The 21,092-nt window shown below is 55.3% G+C and overlaps 1 protein-coding gene across 10 annotated transcripts in view; it reads left to right on the top strand.

The window, feature by feature from the left end:
- MBOAT2 (membrane bound O-acyltransferase domain containing 2) overlaps positions 1-20,191 on the top strand; it is a 122,975-nt gene extending 102,784 nt beyond the window's left edge. For all 10 annotated transcript variants that reach the window (XM_051833321.2, XM_051833323.2, XM_051833329.2 and 7 more), the window contains 6 exons: positions 420-612; positions 4,165-4,268; positions 8,639-8,703; positions 10,789-10,921; positions 14,011-14,162; positions 15,216-20,191. In XM_051833321.2, the coding sequence (XP_051689281.2) occupies positions 420-612; positions 4,165-4,268; positions 8,639-8,703; positions 10,789-10,921; positions 14,011-14,162; positions 15,216-15,441 (873 nt within the window). In that variant the 3' untranslated portion in view covers positions 15,442-20,191. The remainder of the gene's footprint in view (positions 1-419; positions 613-4,164; positions 4,269-8,638; positions 8,704-10,788; positions 10,922-14,010; positions 14,163-15,215) is intronic.
- Positions 20,192-21,092: the final 901 nt, after the last annotated feature.

Here is a 21,092-nt window from a genome sequence, read left to right on the forward strand (position 1 = left end):
CCTCTGGTGCAGATCTTCAGTCTTCTCCGAGGATAGCTCTTTCGGCTTTATCGTTCTTGAACCGAGTTGTGTTCAAGAACTTTCATATTTTTCTCTCTGTCTCTCTCTCACTGTCTAACTCTGCCTGTCCCCCCCCCCCCAAAAAAAAAGAGAACTTTCATTTATTTATTTATTTTTCTGAAAAGTTCTGAAACCACTGGAGGTTGTGGTCTGAGGCGAGCCTGCCTGCGAGGCTGTGGCGCCGATGGGGTTGGAAGTGTGTATGGGATGAGGCCGTGAGGACTCTGAGTGCCAAGCACGGTGCAGCTTGGTCCTGAGCAGCAGAGCTGGGCTGATGTGCGTGCAGGGGCGTCGCCTGGTGGGGCGTGAGGGAAGGATTGAAAGGATGAAGTTGCCAAGTCGTGCCTCTGCCCTGCCAGGTCGCGGTCGTGCAGAAGCTTGTGGTCTGCGGGCTCTCCCTGCTGTTCCACCTGACTGTCTGCACATCCTTGCCGGTGCAGTACAACATTGATGAGCATTTCCAGGCGGCGGCGGCGTGGCCGGCCAAGGTTGCCTACCTGTATGTCTCGCTTCTGGCTGCCAGACCCAAGTATTATTTTGCATGGACGTTAGGTAAGTAAGATGTCAACACATTTTGCTGTTTCTCTACTTGAGTGTATATGTGTTTTGTTTGTTTGTTTAAAAAAATCTATTTATTTATTTTAAAAGAGTTACAGAGAGGGAGAGACGGGGAGAGGCAGAAAGATCCATCCTCGATCCACTGGTTGCCTCCCCAGATGACTGCAGCCGCCGGGGCTGGGCCAGGCGGAAGCCAGGAGCCGGAGCTTCCTCCGGGTCTCCCCCATGGGTGCAGGGGCCCAAGCACTTGGGCCATCCTCCACTGCTTTCCCAAGTATGTTAGCAGGGAACTGGATCAGAAGTAGGGCAACCGAGACTCGAACCAGCACCCATGTGGGATGCTGCCAGCACTGGCTACGGCTTTTACCTACTATACCACAACACCAGCCCCCGAAGTGTCTAAGTAGCCACAAGAGTGCCCTCTTGAGGATGTGTCATGAAGGACCAGTTAGAAAAATTGTGGTCATCCCTGTGGTAGAAACGAACCTTACAGCTCACGGAAGTCTGTCTTCAGAATTGGATCAGGGCCCATTTTATGTAAGACAGAAATCAGTGGATCAGCGAGAAGACGACAGGTATTTATTGGAAGGCGGCAGTGTGCTGGTTTCTGTACCAGCAAGACCAGACAGCCTGCTGAAGCACACGTGTGGCTTAGAGTGGCTGCACTACCCTGCCGATCCCACCGCTGTGAGGTCTGTGACGCAGGCTGCAGCCTGCTGTATGAGCGGAGTGAGCAGGGTGAGGCCTGTGCGTTCAGGGGAGCTCATCGCTCTGCCTGCCTGCGGAGGAGCGAGCATTGGAGAACAGGTAGCGTTCAGTTGTGCATTTGAGACTGAATGCGATTGTAGCGCATGCGAAATGCTGGTTTTACATTCAGGAACAAGGAGCTGTGGAGACGCAGCCTTCTCCACGTGTGTAGTGGGGGCCGGGCAGGAGGGGAGGTGACTCCCCTGCGAGAGGCCTTGAGCAGGTGCTGGCCTGATGCTGGCCACGGCCGGGGGCTGAGGTGGAGAGACGCTCTCCAGGACGCTTTGTCGCACCCTCTAGTATGCACGTCCTGTCTTCCTCAGTTGTGTCCTGTTGGTGGTGTCCAGTTGTGGTACTCTGAGAGGAAGCACATCAGCAGAGCGCGGCCAGCTCAGCCGCAGGCCTGCTCTGTTGTTGTTGCCTGTGTTTTGATCATAATGAACCAGAACCCGTGTGGTCGGTCTTCAGAGGCGGCATCATTACCTGGTTGTTTAATGGCCAGCATTAAGTAACACAGTGTCACTTTGTGTGGATTTTAAACTGTTCGAGGATGGAAATTTTTTGTTCTAGCCAAATGTAAATATCAGTAACAGACTTTGAAGAAATTTGTATACCTGCTATATTGCTTAAAATCTGACTTTAAATTGAGACTGAAAATTTACCCACCAACCTGTCATTTTTAGGATCTGGTAAGAAATGCGACCTAACTGCTCGGCCACTAGGTATAGATTGTAAGAGCTGTCTACACTCTGGGATTGGATTCTACTTGTCATTGTTGAAGATCTATTAGAGGGGGCCGGCGCCGCAGCTCACTAGGCTAATCCTCTGCCTTGCGGCGCCGGCACACCGGGGTCTAATCCCGGTCGGGATGCCAGATTCTGTCCCAGTTGCCCCTCTTCCAGGCCAGCTCTCTGCTGTGGCCTGGGAGTGCAGTGGAGGATGACCCAGGTCCTTGGGCCCTGCACCCGCATGGGAGACCAGGAGAAGCATCTGGCTCCTGGCTTCGGATCAGCGCAGTGCGCCGGCCGCAGCGGCCATTAGAGGGTGAACCAACAGCAAAGGAAGATCTTTCTCTCTGTCTCTCTCTGTCTCTCTCTCTCTCTCCCTCCCTCCCTCACTGTCCACTCTGCCTGTCAAAAAAAAAAAAGAAAAGAAAAGAAAATCTATTAGAGGGGGCCGGCGCCATGGTACACTTGGTTAATCCTCCACCTGCGGCGCCGGCATCCCATATGGGCACTGGGTTCTAGTCCCGGTTGCTCCTCTTCCAGTCCAGCTCTCTGCTGTGGCCCAGGAGGGCAGTGGAGGATGGCCCAGGTGCTTGGGCCCCTGCACCCTCTTGAGAGACCAGGAGGAAGCGCACCTGGCTCCTGGCTTCGGATCGGTGCAGCGCCAGCCGTAGCGACCATGTGGGGAGTGAACCAACTGAAGGAAGACCTTTTTCTCTGTCTCTCTCACTGTCTATAACTCTGCCTGTCAAATAAATTAAAAATCTATTACAGAACGAGGTCATTGACTTCATAAAGCTTTTCAGAACAAGCACAAGGTATTTGTAAGTATATAGACATTCCGCATTAATTACTTGGTATTTAGGAAGCTAAAAATTATTCTGAGGGAACTCTGATCCCCACCCTCAGTATTTGATTGTAAAAGCTGGGAAGAAGTGAGCTAATTCCTTTTCCCTGATTCCTCCCTAAGGAAGTGTAAATGTATTAGGTTATCAAGGGAGCGGTTTGCAACCGAATGCATTTAAAGAATTCTTGGCCGTGGCGTTGTGAGTCAGTCAGTGTGGTATGTGCATAGCGAGTGTGCTGACCCAGCGCACGCAGTGGGCGAGGGCCTCCTAGCAGTTAAGGCCTGAGCTCTGTGTCAGATTTTACAGCAGCAAAGAAGTGAGGGAAAGACTTCAGCAGCTCCACACACTCCCCAGGGTCGGCTTGTTGAAAAATGTTATTTAAAGCGACAGAGCTCCAATCTGCCGGTTCACCTCCCCTTCCCCCAAATGCCCACAGCAGCTGGAGTTGGACCAGGCTAAAGCCAGGCAGCCTGCACTTACTCCTGGGCCTCCAGGATCGGTGGTGGGTCCCACGTACTTGATCCATCACCTGCGCCCTCCCTGAATACACGTTAGCAGGAAGCTGGGATGGGGCGTGGAGCAGGGGCTGAGCGCCAGGCACTGCGGTGTGGGGTGGAGGGGTCCAGGCCACGGCTCAGCTCACTGCGCCAGATGCCCACCCCTGCCTCTTCCTAGGCTGTCTACTGCATTGTCCAGTCGCGGTCTCTGAAGGTCCAAGAATGTTTAAGGAATCCAGTTGTTGAGACAGAAACCTCCCTTGCAGCTCATTGAGCAGCTGTTCAGCCAAGGTGGCTCGTCAGGCACTGTGGTAAAGGTCAGGAGCACGTTCTGGGCAGAGCGGATTCAGGTGAACCAAGGCAGAAGAGTGAGGGTGGAAGGACTGCCTCACCTCTAGATTCCTCTCCCAGTAAAGGACAAGTACGAGACTGAGGAGAACACAGGAGCCGGGGCAGAGCTCCCGCACGCCTCCTCTCCAGCCAGCTCGGCGCACTCTGCCGTGTGCTGCCGGTGCACGCCTGGCCCGCCAGGTGCTTCTGGCGTGTGTCTTCACCTGCAGCCCCAGGGCCTCAGTGGCTTCTCCCTGCACCTGCCCTCACGTCCTGCTCCCCATCTGGGTCTCCTTGGTGGGGTTGGTGTTTCTGACCAGCAGGTGGTAACACCCCTTTTGGGGAGTACTGTGGATTGGTACAGAGATGCTCAGTGCTTTCTGTTCGTTTTGTTTACAGCGGATGCTATTAATAACGCTGCCGGCTTTGGTTTCAGAGGATATGACAGAAACGGAGCCGCGCGCTGGGACTTGATCTCCAACTTGAGAATTCAGCAGATAGAGGTTAGTAAGTGCAGGTGTCTCTCACCTTGTGACATTTAGAGCACCGTAGTGTGCCTCTCCGGGTGGCGGTGTGTTCCCCAGGAGTGGCATTGAAGAGCTTTAATAAACAGACTCATTCATTCTCTCCTGCAGCCGGTAGTTACTGGTCATCAGCCAGGGGCCCAGCACCGTCTGCACCTCATGGAGCTTTCGTCCAGTCGGGGGGATAGAGAACTGAGAAACAGGTTCCAGTCAGAGAAATTTAGGGCACGTGGGCGTCACAAGATAGGGACCCCCGGGATGAGGTGTCTGGGGGAGGGAGCCTGAGGAGAGTTAACGTCTTGAGTCCCAAATGGCGCGAGGAGGGGGCCAGGCATTCCAGCGGCGCCGCGTGCAGAGTGAGGCGGCCTGTGGCGTGTGTGGTCCCTGGTGTGGAGAGGGCTGGGAGCTGAGGCTGGAGAAGGAGCGGCAGGCCAGGCACGGCCTTCGCGAGCAGGAGGAGTGTGATGGAGCGCTGTGGGTGTGCATGTCCTCACGTAAATTTGCTTTCCAAGAGCCGCTGTGAGTAACAGAGCAGAGACCTGGGCTCCCCACCGAGACACCAGTGCCGCAGAGAGCCGAGAGCCTCAGCAGACCTGGGGACAGACTAGAATCCGCACGGAGACTAGGCCATTCGGCACGCCCGGTGTCCGTCATTCATTTATTTATCCACTCAGAGGCAGAATGAACAGGCACCCGGGCTCCTGCACAGCTCTGTGGTTTTTTTAAACTTGTACTGATTGATTGATTGATTTTTATTTGAAAGGTAGAAGGGGGGAGAGAGAGAGATCAATCGTCATCTTCTGTTTAATTTCCCAAATGCCTGCAACAGCCAGAGCCGGGCCTGGCCAGAGCCAGGAACGAGAGCTGAGTCTGGGTCTCCTGTGCAGGAACCCAGGCACTCGGCCATCACTTGCTGCCACCCAGGATACACATCAGCAGGAAGCTGGACTGGAAGTGGGGCAGGACTCACCCCAGCACTGATACGGGAAGTGAGTCTCCCACGTGGCAGCTTCAGCCACTGTGTGACAGTGCTTGCCCCAGATGTTGCTGTAAGCAGCAGGCTTCTGGTGATCGCATTCTTTTTCTTTAGGGAGAGAAAGAGAGACAGAGGTCTTCATACACTGGTTCCCTCCCCAGATGGCCACAATGGTCAGGGTTAGGCCAAGCCAAAGCCAGGAGCCAGGAGCTTCATCTGGATCTCCCATGTGGGTGGCAGGGGCCCAAGAGCTTGGACTATCTTCCACTGCTTTTTCCGGGCCATTAGCAGGAAGCTGGATTGAAGTGGAGCGGCTCGGACATGAACTGACCCCATGTGTGATGCCTGCGTCCCAGGTGGCGGCTTTACCCACTGCACTACGATGCTGATCCTGGTGATACCTTTCACTGAGATAGGAAACAGGGAATTAGCACAGGCTTGAAGGGAACGGCACTGGCGTTAATTTTTGGACGTACTGAATTGACCAGCAGGCAAGATAGGTCAAGTGCTCAGCGGAGACACCAGAGCTCAGGATGGAACTTGGGGTCTCAGCGTGTAGCAGTTCAAGGCCTGAGAAAGAACAAGAGAGCAGCCACGAGAGTGAGAGAAGCAGGGCGTCCTTGGAGGGGCGCCAGCGCGAGAGGCGGGCGGGAGGGGCAGGGGGACGGCCAGCACAGTGCATGCGACCTGCGGGAGGGGGAACGAGCCGAGCGGCAGCAAGAGGCTGGGGAGGCCATGCAGGGGAAGGAGCCCCCAGTAGCAGTCAGCCAGCCGTCCTGTGCCACCCCTCGAGCCTGCTGGATGTGGAGGGAGCCACGGCTGGCCAGGTGACCGGCAGGATGTGTGCCCAGGGGTTTGTAGCAGGCACATTTGGGGATGCTGACTGAACAGAGCCCTGGGGGAAGGCGTCTTTGTAAACACAGCCAGGGGTACCTGCGTACAAAGCAAAGTCATGTCCTTACCAAGGGTATTAAGGAATTACCAATATACTTAGATCTTACTGTCATTCTTAGGAAGTTCCTATTTTCTGAATATAAATTCTGAAGTATTTATTGGTAAAATAAGATGTCAGGTATTTACTATGAAAATTTTTTTTTTGACAGGCAGAGTTATAGAGAGACAGGGAGAAAGGTCTTCCTTCAGTTGGTTCACCCCCCAAATGGCCGCTGTGGCCGGTGCTGTGCCGATCCAAAGCCAGGAGCCAGGTGCTTCCTCCAGGTCTCCCATGCGGGTGCAGGGCCCAATGTTTGGGCCATCTTCTACTGCTTCCCCAGGCCATAGCAGAGAGCAGGATTGGAAGTGGAGCAGCCCGGACTTCACTGGCGCCCATATGAGATGCTGGCACTGCAGGCGGTGGCTTTACCTGCTACGCCACCACGCCAGCCCTTGTGAGTGCAGAATATCACACCTGCTCGTAATGATAACTTCAGCCATAAAACTGGGAGGGGAGGGGGAATACACAGATGTGGAAGTCGGGGTGGATACGGCTGTGTTTCTAGCCCCATAAGGCGCTCTCTGGGCCTGCCATCCCCTCCCACTCCACTCTCCCTGAGAACATAGCGCCACAGATGGGTGCTGTGTCTCAGTGCGCTTTCTGCATAAAAAGGCAGGGTTTTGCCTAAGAACCAGCTTTCACCTTCATTCAGAGGCAGTGTCAGCCTGTGGAGAGTCGTGGTGTTAAAAAGAAAAAAGGTAAAGAAGGCAGTTTTCCTAAAGGAGAGGCAGGGGTCATTGAGGCAGCGGACAGGGACGGGAACTGGCCGGTCAGTGACATCGGGGCAGGGAGGGCCTGAGAGCCCAGGGGCGGGGGGGCAGGGCAGTCGCCGAGCGGAAGGGGAGGGAGGAGAGCTGGAGACTGGAACACATTCAGTGACAGGAAAGAGCATTTGTAGAGGGAACGTGTGGAAGTCCAGTAGGACCTGGAGAGAAGGTGGCAGAATGTGTGGCACGGAGGACAGGCAGAGCTGGCCCTGGAGCAGCAAGACCTTCTCCAGTTAATAGACAGGCAGGAGGTTGGGGTTCAGGTGGTGAGCACTTGGGGTGTCGTGACTGGGAGGGAGGGAGGAGGTGGTGGTCTCAGGGCCACAGATAAGCGTGTGCGCATGGATTGTGCATGGACGAATGGGTGACTGGGAGAGCTTCTGGAGTATTCAGGTGAACCATATAAAGTCTACCTCTTTCTGACTTAACCAAAATGACAGTTTCAGGTCATTCAGTAAAACAGCTGTTTGCAGGAGCAGAAGGAACTGTCAAGGGAAACAGACCGTTTGGCATGTCGAGGGCCATGAACTTAGGACAGGTGGAGAGCAGGTGTGGTATCTGCGCACAGCATGCAGATGTCAACCGTGGGGGAGGCTGGCAGGATGACTGGGTGAACTGAAAAGGACATGAAGACATCAAGGGTTGGCCGGCGCCGCGGCTCACTAGGCTAATCCTCCGCCTTGCGGTGCCGGCACACCGGATTCTAGTCTCGGTCGGGGCGCCAGATTCTGTCCTGGTTGCCCCTCTTCCAGGCCAGCTCTCTGCTGTGGCCCGGGAGTGCAGTGGAGGATGGCCCAAGTGCTTGGGCCCTGCACCCCATGGGAGACCAGGAGACGCACCTGGCTCCTGCCATCGGATCAGCGCGGTGCGCTGGCCGCAGCGCGCCAGCCGCGGCGGCCATTGGAGGGCGAACCAATGGCAAAAGGAAGACCTTTCTCTCTGTCTCTCTCTCTCTCTCTCTCACTGTCCACTCTGCCTGTCAAAAAAAAAAAAAAAAAAAAAAAAAAGACATCAAGGGTTTTGATAAGAGATGGTGGTTTGGGCCACGGGATCTAAAGTCGTTGAAGGCAGTGCGGGCCGGAGGAGGGGATAGCCCCTCAGGAAGACAGTACCCGGGGCAGGGGATCAGAGAGGAGCTGGCATGAGGGCCCAGAAGGGTGGGAAGCGTGTGGGGAGTCCCACAGAGCCCTTGGGTGCCAGGATCCCAGTGGCCAGGGGACTGAGGGGCAGCCGCTGGCCTGGTCTTTGCTGTGGCCACCCCTTCAGCCAGAATGGTGGCGGAACTTGTCAAGAGAGGAAGTTAGTGAGGCGGGCGCGTGGCTCCTGGGTGAGAGCACAGGTCATTTCCGGGCGTTTGTCTCCTGTCTCCATGACCAGCTCTGTAAGTGTTGGCACACAGGAGGAAGTGGTGACCATCCGTACACCGTACACCTTACCGACGTTCCCAACAGTAAGCTCCCCCTTTGGAATGATGTTACTGTGCTAGAAAAATAGTATCCAAAGAAAACTAGTGTGCTGGCATCCTTGTGAAGTAATTTTAGCACAAAAAAAGCCATTATTTAATTTAGGGCTTCATTGTTGTCCGAAGAACATTGATTCCTTTGTTTTTCAGATGTCAACAAGTTTCAAGATGTTTCTGGATAACTGGAATATTCAGACAGCTCTTTGGCTCAAAAGGTATGTTCCTGTAAGACATTTCTAGCTGTGCTTTTCATCTAGACGTGAGGTTGAGCTGCAGTGAGTTCAGGCTCTTGATGGAGTTAACTGCGCTGAGTGACGCCGTGGCCTGGTGTTGCCCAGGAAGCATTGTCAGTGTCCTCCAGGCGAGGCGCTTGTCAGACTGTGGGCTGAGTCGCAAACGCTGCTCCCACCGTCCTAGCCCGCCCCGAAGGCCCCCGCGGTGTCTCAGGGCGCCCGGTCCTCCTCGGCAGTGCTTGCTCTCGGCGGTTGAGATTTGGTTAGAAGACCATGCCTGCACCACCACTGCACGTAGGCCCTGGGTTTCCCGAGCAGTCCAAGGTCTGAATAGTTGAGTTCAACAGACCTGCCCTCTTAGGCTCAGAGCAAAAGATGAGTTAGACAGGAAGACCCGGGCCCTGCACTCACAGAGAGGGAGAGAGAGAGAGGAGAGAGAGGAGAGCAGGAACTGTGAGCACGGGAAGAGAAGCGAGCAAAGGCCTCTCCGCAGCAGTCGATGCTCCAGCTGAGGCTCCTGCCGTCAGGCAGACAGGGCAGGCACAGGCCGCGCAGGCGGAGTCGCTCCCGGGAACCCCGCAGAGACTGCAGGGCTCACCCTCGTCCTCACGGGCCCGTGTCCTGTCTGGGGTTCCTGCTAGCTGAGATCAGGCAGACAGGGCAGGCACAGGCCGCGCAGGCGGAGTCGTTCCCAGGAACCCCACAGGGACTGCAGGGCTCACCCTCGTCCTCACGGGCCCGTGTCCTGTCTGCGGTTCCTGCTAGCTGACATCAGGCAGACAGGGCAGGCACAGGCCGCGCAGGCGGAGTCGCTCCCGGGAACCCCGCAGAGACTGCAGGGCTCACCCTCGTCCTCACGGGCCCGTGTCCTGTCTGGGGTTCCTGCTAGCTGAGATCAGGCAGACAGGGCAGGCACAGGCCGCGCAGGCGGAGTCGTTCCCAGGAACCCCACAGGGACTGCAGGGCTCACCCTCGTCCTCACGGGCCCGTGTCCTGTCTGCGGTTCCTGCTAGCTGACATCAGGCAGACAGGGCAGGCACAGGCCGCGCAGGCGGAGTCGCTCCCAGGAACCCCACAGAGACTGCAGGGCTCACTCTCGTCCTCACGGGCCCGTGTCCTGTCTGCGGTTCCTGCTAGCTGACATCAGGCAGACAGGGCAGGCACAGGCCGCGCAGGCGGAGTCGCTCCCGGGAACCCCACAGGGACTGCAGGGCTCACTCTCGTCCTCACGGGCCCGTGTCTGGGAACCCCATAGAGACTGCAGGGCTCACCCTCGTCCTCATGGGCCTGTGTCCGGGAACCCCATAGAGACTCTGCAGGCTCACACTCGTCCTCACGGGCCTGTGTCCGGGAACCCCATAGAGACTCTGCAGGGCTCACCCTCGTCCTCACAGGCCCGTGTCCGGGAACCCCACAGAGACTCTGTAGGCTCACCCTCATCCTCACGGGCCCGTGTCCTGTCTGGGGTATCTCACTGCAGGCTGCCCTGGCAGGGCTGTGAACAGCCTGCCTTTGTCATGTCCTTTTGTCCTTTTTATGAAAACTGAGAAGTTGAATGTCTGTCTGTTGCCATATCCAAAAGACATTGTTATCACCTCACGGAGCCTGTGGCCTCCCAGCAGCCCGGATTCTGGGGCTGAGCTGTTACATTGTGGTGCTGCTTGTATTGTAAACTTGATGCCTTAGGAAAACCTTAGTTAGAGGAAGCACAGCAGAGCTTGTTTGCCAGGAGAATAGTGTTGTCGTCAGGTCACTGCAAAGTCTGTAGTGTTTTTAAAGAAAGTAATAGGGTAGAATTAAAATGTGTCTTTTCTTTTATAAATTATATAGATTTCCAACACTAGAAATGACCCCTGTAGTTATTATCTGTACCCACAAGAAGGAGGGAGTTGAACTTACATTCCTGCAGTTGGCGTTAGTGGATCACCGGTTAGGTTATCCCCAGGATAGAAGTGACGTCGTGTTTTCTGGTTACCATGACTGCGCGAGGTAATGAAACAGTCGTGCGGCTTCCTAACCTCGGCTCACTCACTCCTCTTGGCTCTCCGTGTTTTTCGTGGTTTCTAGGGTGTGTTATGAACGAGCCTCCTTCAGTCCGACTATCCAGACGTTCTTTCTCTCTGCCATTTGGCATGGGGTCTACCCAGGATATTACCTAACGTTTCTAACAGGGGTCTTAATGACATTAGCAGCACGAGCTGTAAGTATCACGCATTTTGTTTTTAATTCCGTGGTCGACATGCACTGTTGTGAAAGCCCGAGTAACTGTTCTAAGGCAGACCTCACTTCTTGGCCGTGGCCGGCAGCCGCCTCGCGGCAGCCAGCATGCACTGTGCCTGCCTGCCTGCCGCGGGCTCCCGCGTGCCAGGCTCCGCACCGCGTGCCTCACCGCAGAAGACACGCTGCTGCGTGCCTGGCTCCTGGGCAGCGCTCAGAGCGTTATTACCTTCTAGAGGTCGGCACTGAGTTAGGGGAAGCTGGTCGGGGGGGTAGTTCACTTCTGAAATGTGTCCTGAAGTTGGAACACCGAGTCCTTTGCAGATAAAAGCTGGGACCTGGACAGACCCGGGGGGGCGGGGGGCAGCGCAGCGGGGCTGGCCTTCAGTGGGGTCTGGGGAAAGCGATGAGGACAAGAGGGGTCGTTGGTGGAAGTCCTGCACGGCGGGCACGGCCAGCGGCGCTGCGCTATGGTTGAACAGCTCGCTGGCTTCATGTCATACTCGAGCTGATTTTTACTCTGTTCAGTTCTTCTGTAACCTTTTTCAGCTTAATATTTTATGAGATAACAATTTTAATTTACATTATAGTCAAAAGCTTAATGGCTCTACTAAATGAAGAGCTCAGCAGATAGGAAGCAGAGACCATGGTCCGGCAGGACAATGGGCCGCGCGGGCTGTGGGCAGTGCTCAAGTGAAGTGTGTTCAGCTTCGCTCAGTAAAGTACCTCTAAAGATGATGCAACTCTGAGGTGCACTGGGGACGTATGGGGGAAGCTTCAAGAAGTATTAACTAAGGGCTATACTTTTTAGTAGTTGTTAGCCTAATTAGGCCTCGAGTCAGAGGCATAAGGGGTGATGTGTATGTGTATATTACAAGACGTGTAATGGTCCATGGAGTAGATAGGCAGTACACAGGCTTTTAGATATGGGAGAAATCTCTTTTGGTTGGATTGACTAGAGATGGCCTCATTAAGAAAGTGTTTGGGCCTGGGCTTTGGAAGATGAAATTGATTTCAATCGTGAGGCACAGTGTAGGAGAAAATGACACTCTAGGCATAGGAATAGCATTAGCAGAACCAAGTTTGACAGTGCGTGGTGTGCTTGGGCCACCAAGGAAGCCTAACTGAGACAGAGGACGTGGGCAGAGACGGTGGTGATTCAGGGTCCGCAAATGAGGAGGGGGAGAGGGCCGATACGATAAGAACTTGAACACCAAACTGGGAAGGAGCCTGCCCCTGTCCTGTGTGCATAGGGGAGAAGCCTGCCCTGTCCTGTGTGCATAGGGGAGGAGCCATCCCTGTCCTGTGTGCACAGGGGAGGAGCCTGCCCTGTCCTGTGTGCAGTAGGGGAGGAGCCTGCCCTGTCCTGTGTGCACAGGGGAGGAGCCATCCCTGTCCTGTGTGCATAGGGGAGGAGCCATCCCTGTCCTGTGTGCACAGGGGAGGAGCCTGCCCTGTCCTGTGTGCACAGGGGAGGAGCCTGCCCTGTCCTGTGTGCACAGGGGAGGAGCCTACCCTGTCCTGTGTGCAGTAGGGGAGGAGCCTGCCCTGTCCTGTGTGCACAGGGGAGGAGCCTGCCCCTGTCCTGTGTGCATAGGTGAGGAGCCTGCCCTGTCCTGTGTGCATAGGGGAGGAGCCTGCCCTGTCCTGTGTGCAGTAGGGGAGGAGCCTGCCCCTGTCCTGTGTGCACAGGGGAGGAGCCTGCCCTGTCCTGTGTGCACAGGGGAGGAGCCTACCCTGTCCTGTGTGCAGTAGGGGAGGAGCCTGCCCTGTCCTGTGTGCACAGGGGAGGAGCCTGTCCCTGTCCTGTGTGCATAGGTGAGGAGCCTGCTCCTGTCCTGTGTGCAGTAGGGGAGGAGCCTGCCCTGTCCTGTGTGCACAGGGGAGGAGCCTGCCCTGTTCTGTGTGCAGTAGGGGAGGAGCCTGCCCTGTCCTGTGTGCACAGGGGAGGAGCCTGCCCTGTCTTGTGTGCACAGGGGAGGAGCCTGCCCTGTCCTGTGTGCATAGGGGAGGAGCCTGCCCTGTCCTGTGTGCATAGGGGAGGAGCCATCCCTGTCCTGTGTGCATAGGGGAGGAGCCATCCCTGTCCTGTGTGCATAGGGGAGGAGCCATCCCTGTCCTGTATGCAGTAGGGGAGGAGCCATCCCTGTCCTGTGTGCATAGGGGAGGAGCCTGCCCCTGGCCTGTCTAGGCAGGGGTGGAGTCTTGTGTTTCAGGCATGGGAAGGGAATGCTGAAGACTATAGTTGAGGAAAGTGGCGCTGGCACTGATGGGCACAGTGGGCTAGAGAGGGCTGGCTGCTGTGGCAGTGAGCTATGCAAGAAGCTGCAGGTGCCGGGAGGTGACTGGCCACTAGGACTGATGGTGTGTGTCTGGAGGAGCCACCGACCACGCACCGCTCTCCTCTGGAGTCAGGCGTGGTGTCCTCGTCACAGGGCCATGTTTCACTTTTACATAGACAAGCAGCAAGGGATGTCATAGGGAAGAAGATCATGTGAAGGTCGCGTAGTTCCAAACTGAAATATCTTGACTTTTGAAAGCCACAGAAGTTATTAAAAAGTACATGTTAGAAAACTTCTTTTTGGGTTTTGTGAGAAGCCATTCCAACATGTATTGTTGCTGTGTGTTTAATTAAGACTGTTTGACCACGCCCAAGGTGTGGTGGTTGTCTGTCTCTCACAGACGCAGACGCTGTCCATTTCACAGTGGTAAAGACACGGACAGTGGAGTGGACTTCGTAGGCTGTAGTTCTCCGAGTGTAGCATAGGCGCTCTGGGCACTGTTACTTTTAGCTCTGGAGGGAAATGTTCCTTTCAGTGCGACTGGAGATCTCGGGAGGAGGTGCCCAGAGCCCCCGCAGCCTCCTCCCGAGATGGGCCAGCTGTGTGTGCCTTGCTGCTGCCCGTCTGCACCCTCCCTTTCTTGTGGGCCCTGCGTGAGTTCCCTGTAGAGCAGTGCCGTTAGAGAGGCCCACTCGCGGAGGGAGTGCCCTTCCAGCGCTGGCCGGCCAGTGGGATCCCGTTAGCGATGCTGGTGAAGACGCGGCAGACGGTCTGTGTTTCTTGGTTTCAGATGAGGAACAACCTTCGCCATCACTTCCTCGAACCTCCCCAGCTTAAGTTATTTTACGACGCTGTAACCTGGATGGTGACTCAGGTAGCGATCAGCTACACGGTGGTGCCCTTCGTGCTTCTGTCCATAAAGCCTTCCTTCTCGTTCTACAGGTGAGTCTGCCTGCGAGGACTCCACGGGGCTGACTTCGTTTTTAAAGGAAGTTCCCTGCACCGAACAGGATAGGAAAGTAGTACCCTCACTGTCGGTGGCTTTGTGATCCTAAACCGAGCGGTCTTGAGTTTCTTTAGAGAGTGAATGACTCCTGCCAGTGAACAGCTTCTGTTTCCCTTGTTTTCCTTTCACTCTGTGTTTTATGTTTCAGGGTTCTGTGATCAAGCCTCTTGATGGACGTTGTCCTAAATCCCATGTCCTTTCTTCTCTTATTCCCTCTCCCTGCCCCACCAGACTCAGCCCTCCCACGTTAGGTTGGCCTTCTTGCGTGGGCTCTTCACCCCTGTAGCCTTTAGAGTGGCTTAGCACAGAGTATGTGGCCAAAAAATGGTTGGGTCAACTGTAACAGCAACCAGATAGGAAGCCCCGACTCGCTGAAGTTTGCATCTAGCAGGAGCGGGGCATGTTTTGCAGCGTGCGTGGGCCGTGGTTAGCTTTCCTGCCCCGACACTAGTCTTACCGCACTGGGCTTGCAGCTGTGGAAGCGTGTAGGGTACATTCGCTTCGTTGCTCCGTGCTCCACTCGCGGCGTCTGTTCCCGAACGCGAGCTTTCTTTGATGAAAGCAGCCGCCCAGGAGCATAGTGCTGCTGCGTGCCTGCCCCCGAGTGTGTGTGGCCCACAGACAGTGCCTGGAGCGGAGGCCAGCCTCCCCGCACTCCCTCTGTGTACTGCGCGTTTGACTGCGTTGGAAGGATTGCTGCCCCTGTGCTGTGCATAAGTCCTTCCCTGCTCTGCTCTGTGCAGTCGTGGTCCGAGGCCCTTGCCGGGGATTCCAGCCGACCCCAGGCGTCCTAGGCCACTGGCGTATGCGCTGTTTCCAGTTACCCTGGTGTAGGCCACAGAGCCGCAGCAGCTGCCGGCGGGCGCAGCAGAGTGAGGTCGTGGAAAACACACCCAGGGGCGGGGCATGTGACGTTTTGACACCTGTGCAGTTACCAAGTTACACACACGCACAGCTGAGTAAAGTGAATTTCTCTTTTTCCCTTTCAGCTCCTGGTATTACGGCCTGCACATTGCGTGTATCTTAGTACTGTTGTTGCTGCCAGTGAAGAAAACTCAGAGAGGAAAGAGTACACATGAGAACGTTCCGCTCTCTCGATCCAAAAAGTCTGACGGAAGTGAAAATTCTTTGGGCCAGAACAGTTTCTCCACCACAAACAATATTTGCAGCCAGACTCGAGGAACGACCTCCAGACACTCGTTGCTGAAGCAGTGACCGGGAGCCTCCGCTGGCCGCGCGTTGGGGACAGACGCCTGGCGTAGCACCTGTCCCAGGAGAAAGGGGCTGGGGGATGGGACAGTGGTAGAGAGGGGATTTCCGGGTGAGCAGATGGGAGCGCAGTGCAGCAGCCCCTCCCACGCCGTCCCTGCGGCCACGCCTCCCTGGTCCTTCCCTGTCTCACTGGGGCTCTGCCTCGCACAGCGCCCCACGTAGGCCCCACCGCTGACTGTGCGTTGTGTACCCCAGGCGCTGAAGAGGTGGACGGCTGATCGGGTCGGTCTGGGTGACTGGGAGAAATTAACTTTTCCAAACGAACGTCTTGCCTTAAACCCTGTCTTTCCTGAACTCTTGTTCCTACATGGTATTTTCATGTGTAAAATTGTGAGAACACTATTTCAATATTTGGTGTTGTGCGCTGTAAAGGAATTTGAACAGGATATTTGAGATCACTGATACTTGAAAACATGCAATAACATCTCAGTATTTGAGGAGGGCTTTTCTCAAGGCAGCCCCAGCGAGAGAGCCCGCGGCCAGGCGCAGGCACGGGGCCTGCTCTGCTGGGCCGCTCATCAGCCGTGCCAGTCGGAGCACCCTCCCAGCAGGAATTGTTGAAGTTACTTAGGGTGGTCATGTGGTATTTTAAGCTGCTTTTCCTGGAAACCTAGAAGGTGACTAAGGCAGGCAGGAGTGAGGTGGTCCAGAGCTTCGGCACAGGCCGCCCGCCGTGGTGCTGTTCCGGGGCGTTACTGGGACTGTTAGCTTCACAGCTTCGTAATGCTTGGTAATGGACTTCGAGCATAAATCATATATAATTAGAGATTAAGAGAGTGATAGTGGTAGATTGTTCGGGGTTTTGAAAGAGAAATCTCCAGGTACCTTTGTTGTCTGATCAGTTTCTTACCTGACACTAATTTGTATTTGGGAAGGTTTTAGGGAAATACAAACTTAGTCATTGAATCGAACTTTTTTTTCTTTTTTGAAAATATTATAAATTTGTTTTTGAACTCTTCTCACATTAAAATGTTGCTGTTAACTCTTGTTAAAATTAGTTGTAGATTCTGTAAGTAGAAAAATGTGCTTTCGTCCGATGGGCCGTTTTGCCCGCAGTTGAGGCAGCCTTGCATTGGCAGGTGTCTCCTTCAGCCCCCGGGGTTGTGTGGCTGTAGCAGGTGCGAGCCTGGAAGCCAGTCGGTGGTCAGTCACCCACTGAGGAACAGGAGGGGCGGGGCCTCTAACTTTCACTGTTATCTGACCAATCTTTTGTGCAATTTATTTTCTTTTTGCCTTAAATTTTTTTAGTGAGATGCAAATTGTCCATGATGAGTTTATTTGCTTTTTGTCACTAATAAATTTTGCAAGTGAAGTTGAGGACAGAAAAAGCAGGCTGGCATAGGCTGTGTGGTATCTCACTTAAAGAAGGCAGCGAATGCATTCAGAACCTTTGAGGTCGTAATCAGCAAACATGTCAGCGTTTCGCTGCAGAACTTCAGAAATCAAGATGGCCTGATTCTTCTGACGGCAGAGTTCCCTGCGTGATGCGTTTGATTAACCGTCTCTGCCTCCCGGGAAAGGAGGAACAGCTAAATACATGCTGTTGTCCTGCTGAAGTTAACATGGCTGCGTAGAGAGCATGGACAAGGTTGTCCCTGGGCGGGGGTGCACCTCAGGACGTCTCCCCGCTGTAGCCAGTGCTGCCAAGAACCCTGTCCCTGTTGGAAAGGACAGGGACCGGCCCAGGCGCGTCCTCAGTGAAAACCAGGACAGTTAGTAAGAATTCGTGGCATCTGATGGCTGAGCCCGTCTGGCCACCGTTTCTTTCCGTTTCCTGAATATGTCTGTGTCAGCCGCTAAACCGAGATCAGCCACCTGTTTCTTGTTCAGTGAGCAGAAAGCGAGATTTGTTATCCGTTTTCCATTTACTTTGAAAACAATTAGTGACACATCCAGTATGATTTTCGTCTTCCTGAAACACTGGTTTTATTCTTGTGAAAAGGCTGTTGGCCAGCTCTCTGCTAGCTTCTAGAAGCGGTGACCACAGGTGACAGTCTGGACGGGGGGCCGAGGGAGGAGCGTGGCCGTCAGCTTGGCTTTTCTCCTCGGGAGGTTCCTGTGCCCGAGCTGCGTGTTCTGCATGGGGTGGGCAGGCTCGCTGGCTCGGCTTGCGGCGGGATGTGCACCTGGGACGCGTGTTGGTGCTGGTGTCCCCCGTGAGGGGTCGTGAAGTCACAGGCGCTCGCTCGGCAGCTCTCGGGGGACAGATCAGCGGAAGTACCCTTGCCCCTCGGCAAGCATGGCGTGATGCCGGCTGTCGCCGTCTGGAAGGGGCTCGGTCTGGTTTTAAGAGCATTCATTGCTCGTGGAAGGCAGGGCGCCTGAGGAAACCCACTCAGCTTCTAAAGGCAGCAGAGGACGGCCCGCTGTCGGCCGTGGTTTCTGCCCGGCGCCGCCTGCGAGGGCTCGCTCTGGGCCCTGGCTGACCGCGGCGCGCCCGGCCGGGCGGGGAGCAGGCCCGCAGAGCAGCTGCTAACCCGCGGCCGCGCGTACCCGAGCTTCCAGCCCTGACTTCCACTGGCTGTGAGGCCGCAGTCCGGGCCCCGAGGCATGGCCGCGCCGGCTCCTCCTGAAGCTCTGCCCGCGCGATCCTCTCTGCTGCCCCGGGGCTCCTTTGGCTTTCTGCGTGTTGGCTCTGCTGTGGAGGGTGGAGGAGTTCCGTGCCCGTGAATATGTTTATGAATCGCTGCTGGAGAGGGTTCACCGCCGCATAGCTCCGCACAGATTGTTCCTTCAGAGATACTAAGACAACACCTGGTGTATCTCTACCTTGCTTTAAGCTACTTTAGGCAACAATTAAAAAATTTGCCCTTGAAATAACTTAAAAATTAATTTTTTTATTTGAGGTGTAGATTATCCTTTCAGGACAAAAAGCTTCCGTCTTTGAAATGCACGCCTGGTCGATGATTCACCTGTGTGTTCAGGGCAGAGCTGGGCGTTGAAACTTTTTTGTTTCCTTGTTTCCAGTTGCTCAGTAATTAAAAGGTAATTGTTTTTAGAGTTCTGCCTTATAATTGAAAGAAAAAAAATTGAGAGAATAAAGTTTCAGAACGGTGCCTGTTGAGCTGTGGCAGCCAAGGATTTGTCCGGACCTTAGGTGGGAGCCAGCGCTGCGGGGCGCTGCTGGGCCCCAGCTGCAGTCAGGAACCAGCGCTGTGGGGGTGCTGCTGCCCCCCGGCTGCGGGCCACTGTGAGACGCCGCCTCCCTGCCCTCCAAGGCCTGCGGGTCGCTCTGCACTGCCCGTGGATGCCGGGGTTCCGTGCGCGGCAGCCTGCACCGTGCGGTTCCCGTGCTCACGGTGCTCCGGATCTGAGTTCTGAAGATGAGACTGGGGTTTCTACAGTGTTGTCACTGTGTAGTCAAATCTACTTGTAGTCGCTCTCATTAGAGAAGAAAACTTACGATGGACTTTCCACACTGACGTTCTGTAGAAGTGCTCTGCTCCATGGTCAGGCTGCTCTTCGGGGGGCTGTTGCACAGGGGGTGCAGCCAGTTGCATTTTAATTGGCAGGCTGCGCAATCCTGACTTTATATGTTTTAGCATAATATTTATTTTAGTAGGTTTTTAACATGGTGCAAACCCCAGTGAAGAGTTGGTAAGCCCGATAGGTCCCTGCTCGAGAGAACTTCCTGAAACGGAACCTGGAGACACATTTTTACGCCAGTTTGTCTTGCCTTTAAGACAGATTCTAACTCCTTTAAGTACAACTTTTATAAAGCTCTCCCCAGACTCTGTTCTGATAAGATGGATCCACACAGAGCCACCGCCTGAGCTTACTCAGCGATACGTAGCCATCTCCCCAGCCACGCTTTATCACACTTCACTACTGTAAAAAGAAACGCAAATACAATGAAAAAAAAAATTCCAGAGCCGCATAAGCAGAGTGATGTTCCGATCTCTTAGTAGCCTCGTGGGGCTGGAGAAGCGGCGGCTGCCGTCGGCTGGCGTCCCCAGTGGCTGCCCGCTGCCCCCCCGGGTTAGCTGTGAGGAGCTGGTCTGCTGCATCCCTTTCTGTCCTTTTCCGTGAAAGAGCCAGCACCCGCGTAGGGAGTCCGCGCTCACTTGGAGGTCGCGCCTCCGTCCCAGGTGCGGGAACCCGGGACCTGTGAACACGGACTTGTCCACGGACGTGCATTTCCTTTTGGCTTCTTATCATGAGGAAGAAGGGATCAGAGAAGCGCCCCAGCCCGTGCTGCCCGTCGGACACCTGTGTGACTGCGGCTCCAAGCCGGAAGGGGCGGGTGTACGGCCGTGGCCACAGCAAGGGAGGAAGCAGTGCGGTGGATGGAGCTCCTGCGCGGAGTGCCGGTGTGGGTGTGGGTCCGTCCTGCCCTGGGGAGCCACACCTGACCTCTGCCCGCAGCCTTCAGAGGGAGCGGGTCCTACAGCTGGTCTTCGGGTCGGGAGGCCGAGTGCTGCTCCGTGCTTTTGTTTTATTATTCTAGAATATTTTTTTACAAGAAGTGTTATTTTTCAACAGGTCCGCAGATCCGTCCTTGTGTGGCGAGTCAGAGCGGCCCGGGGCAGGGACGCTGTGAGGCGCTCGTGTCGTACCCACTCCTTTCCAGTCGCTCCTCGGGGCTGCGCGCTGGCTTCGTGCTGGGTTTTAGAGGTGTTTTTAACTTACATGTAAGTGGGTTTTTTTCTAATTTCTGTGTCTTTAAAACTGATTAAACGATAGTTTAAACATACACGTGTGTGTTTCCGTGCAGAACTGAACCCCGGGCCTTACCAGAGCACACGGCGTTTTCACTGAAGGGAGTCTTCCGTGTGGGGATAAACCCAGGGTCTGGTTCAGACAGACTGGAGAGAGGCTGCCAGCGGCAGCGCAGGCACGGCGGGCGTCACGCTCAGTGCATGGTCCCGTCCTGCCCCGGGAGGCCTGTGGCCACCCCTGTGCAGCCGGGTGAGGCTGGGGGCTGGGGGCGGGGGGCAGAGCCGGGACTGCCTGAGGGCACCCCCACGAGAACCTCGGAGCCCTGAGAATGCCACGTCGGGTTTCAGTGACCTGAAGGCCACGCTCAGCTTGGGCCATGACGCAAAGCATCCGGATCCAAACAGGAGCGCCGCGGCTCTCCGGCTTTGAGAAGCTGCTCGGTGATTGCCCTGTGCTTCGGCCGAGCTGGGCCCCGGGGCAGCACTGGGTGTCCCTGTAGAGTCAGAGACAGCTCTGCTGAGGACCGGGCGCCCCTGCCTCACTGCGGGGGGGGGGGGGGGGGGTCAGGGAAGGCTGGGTCAGACCTTCTGTCCCCTGGTTTATTCACCCATGCCCACAGCAGCTGGGGCTGGATCAGACTGGAGCCAGGAGCCAGGCGCTCCGTTCCGGTTTCCTGTGGGGGGGCCAGGGACCCAGCAGCTTGAGCCGTCACTGCTGCCTTCCAGGGTGTGTGTGAGCAGGGAGCTGGGGCCAGGAGTGACGGAGCAGGCGCTTTGGTGTCTGAAATAAGATTCAGGAATTATTTCAAGTACGTATTCTAGGAAGTATTTTTTAAGTGTTTTTTTTTTGTTTTTTTTTTTTTTGAAAGAGTTAGAGAAAGGAGAGAGAGAGGTCTTCCATCTGCTGGTTCACTCCCCAAATGGCCATAATGGCCA

The sequence above is a fragment of the Oryctolagus cuniculus genome, chromosome 2, assembly GCF_964237555.1.
Source record: "Oryctolagus cuniculus chromosome 2, mOryCun1.1, whole genome shotgun sequence".
Lineage (NCBI taxonomy): Eukaryota > Metazoa > Chordata > Mammalia > Lagomorpha > Leporidae > Oryctolagus > Oryctolagus cuniculus.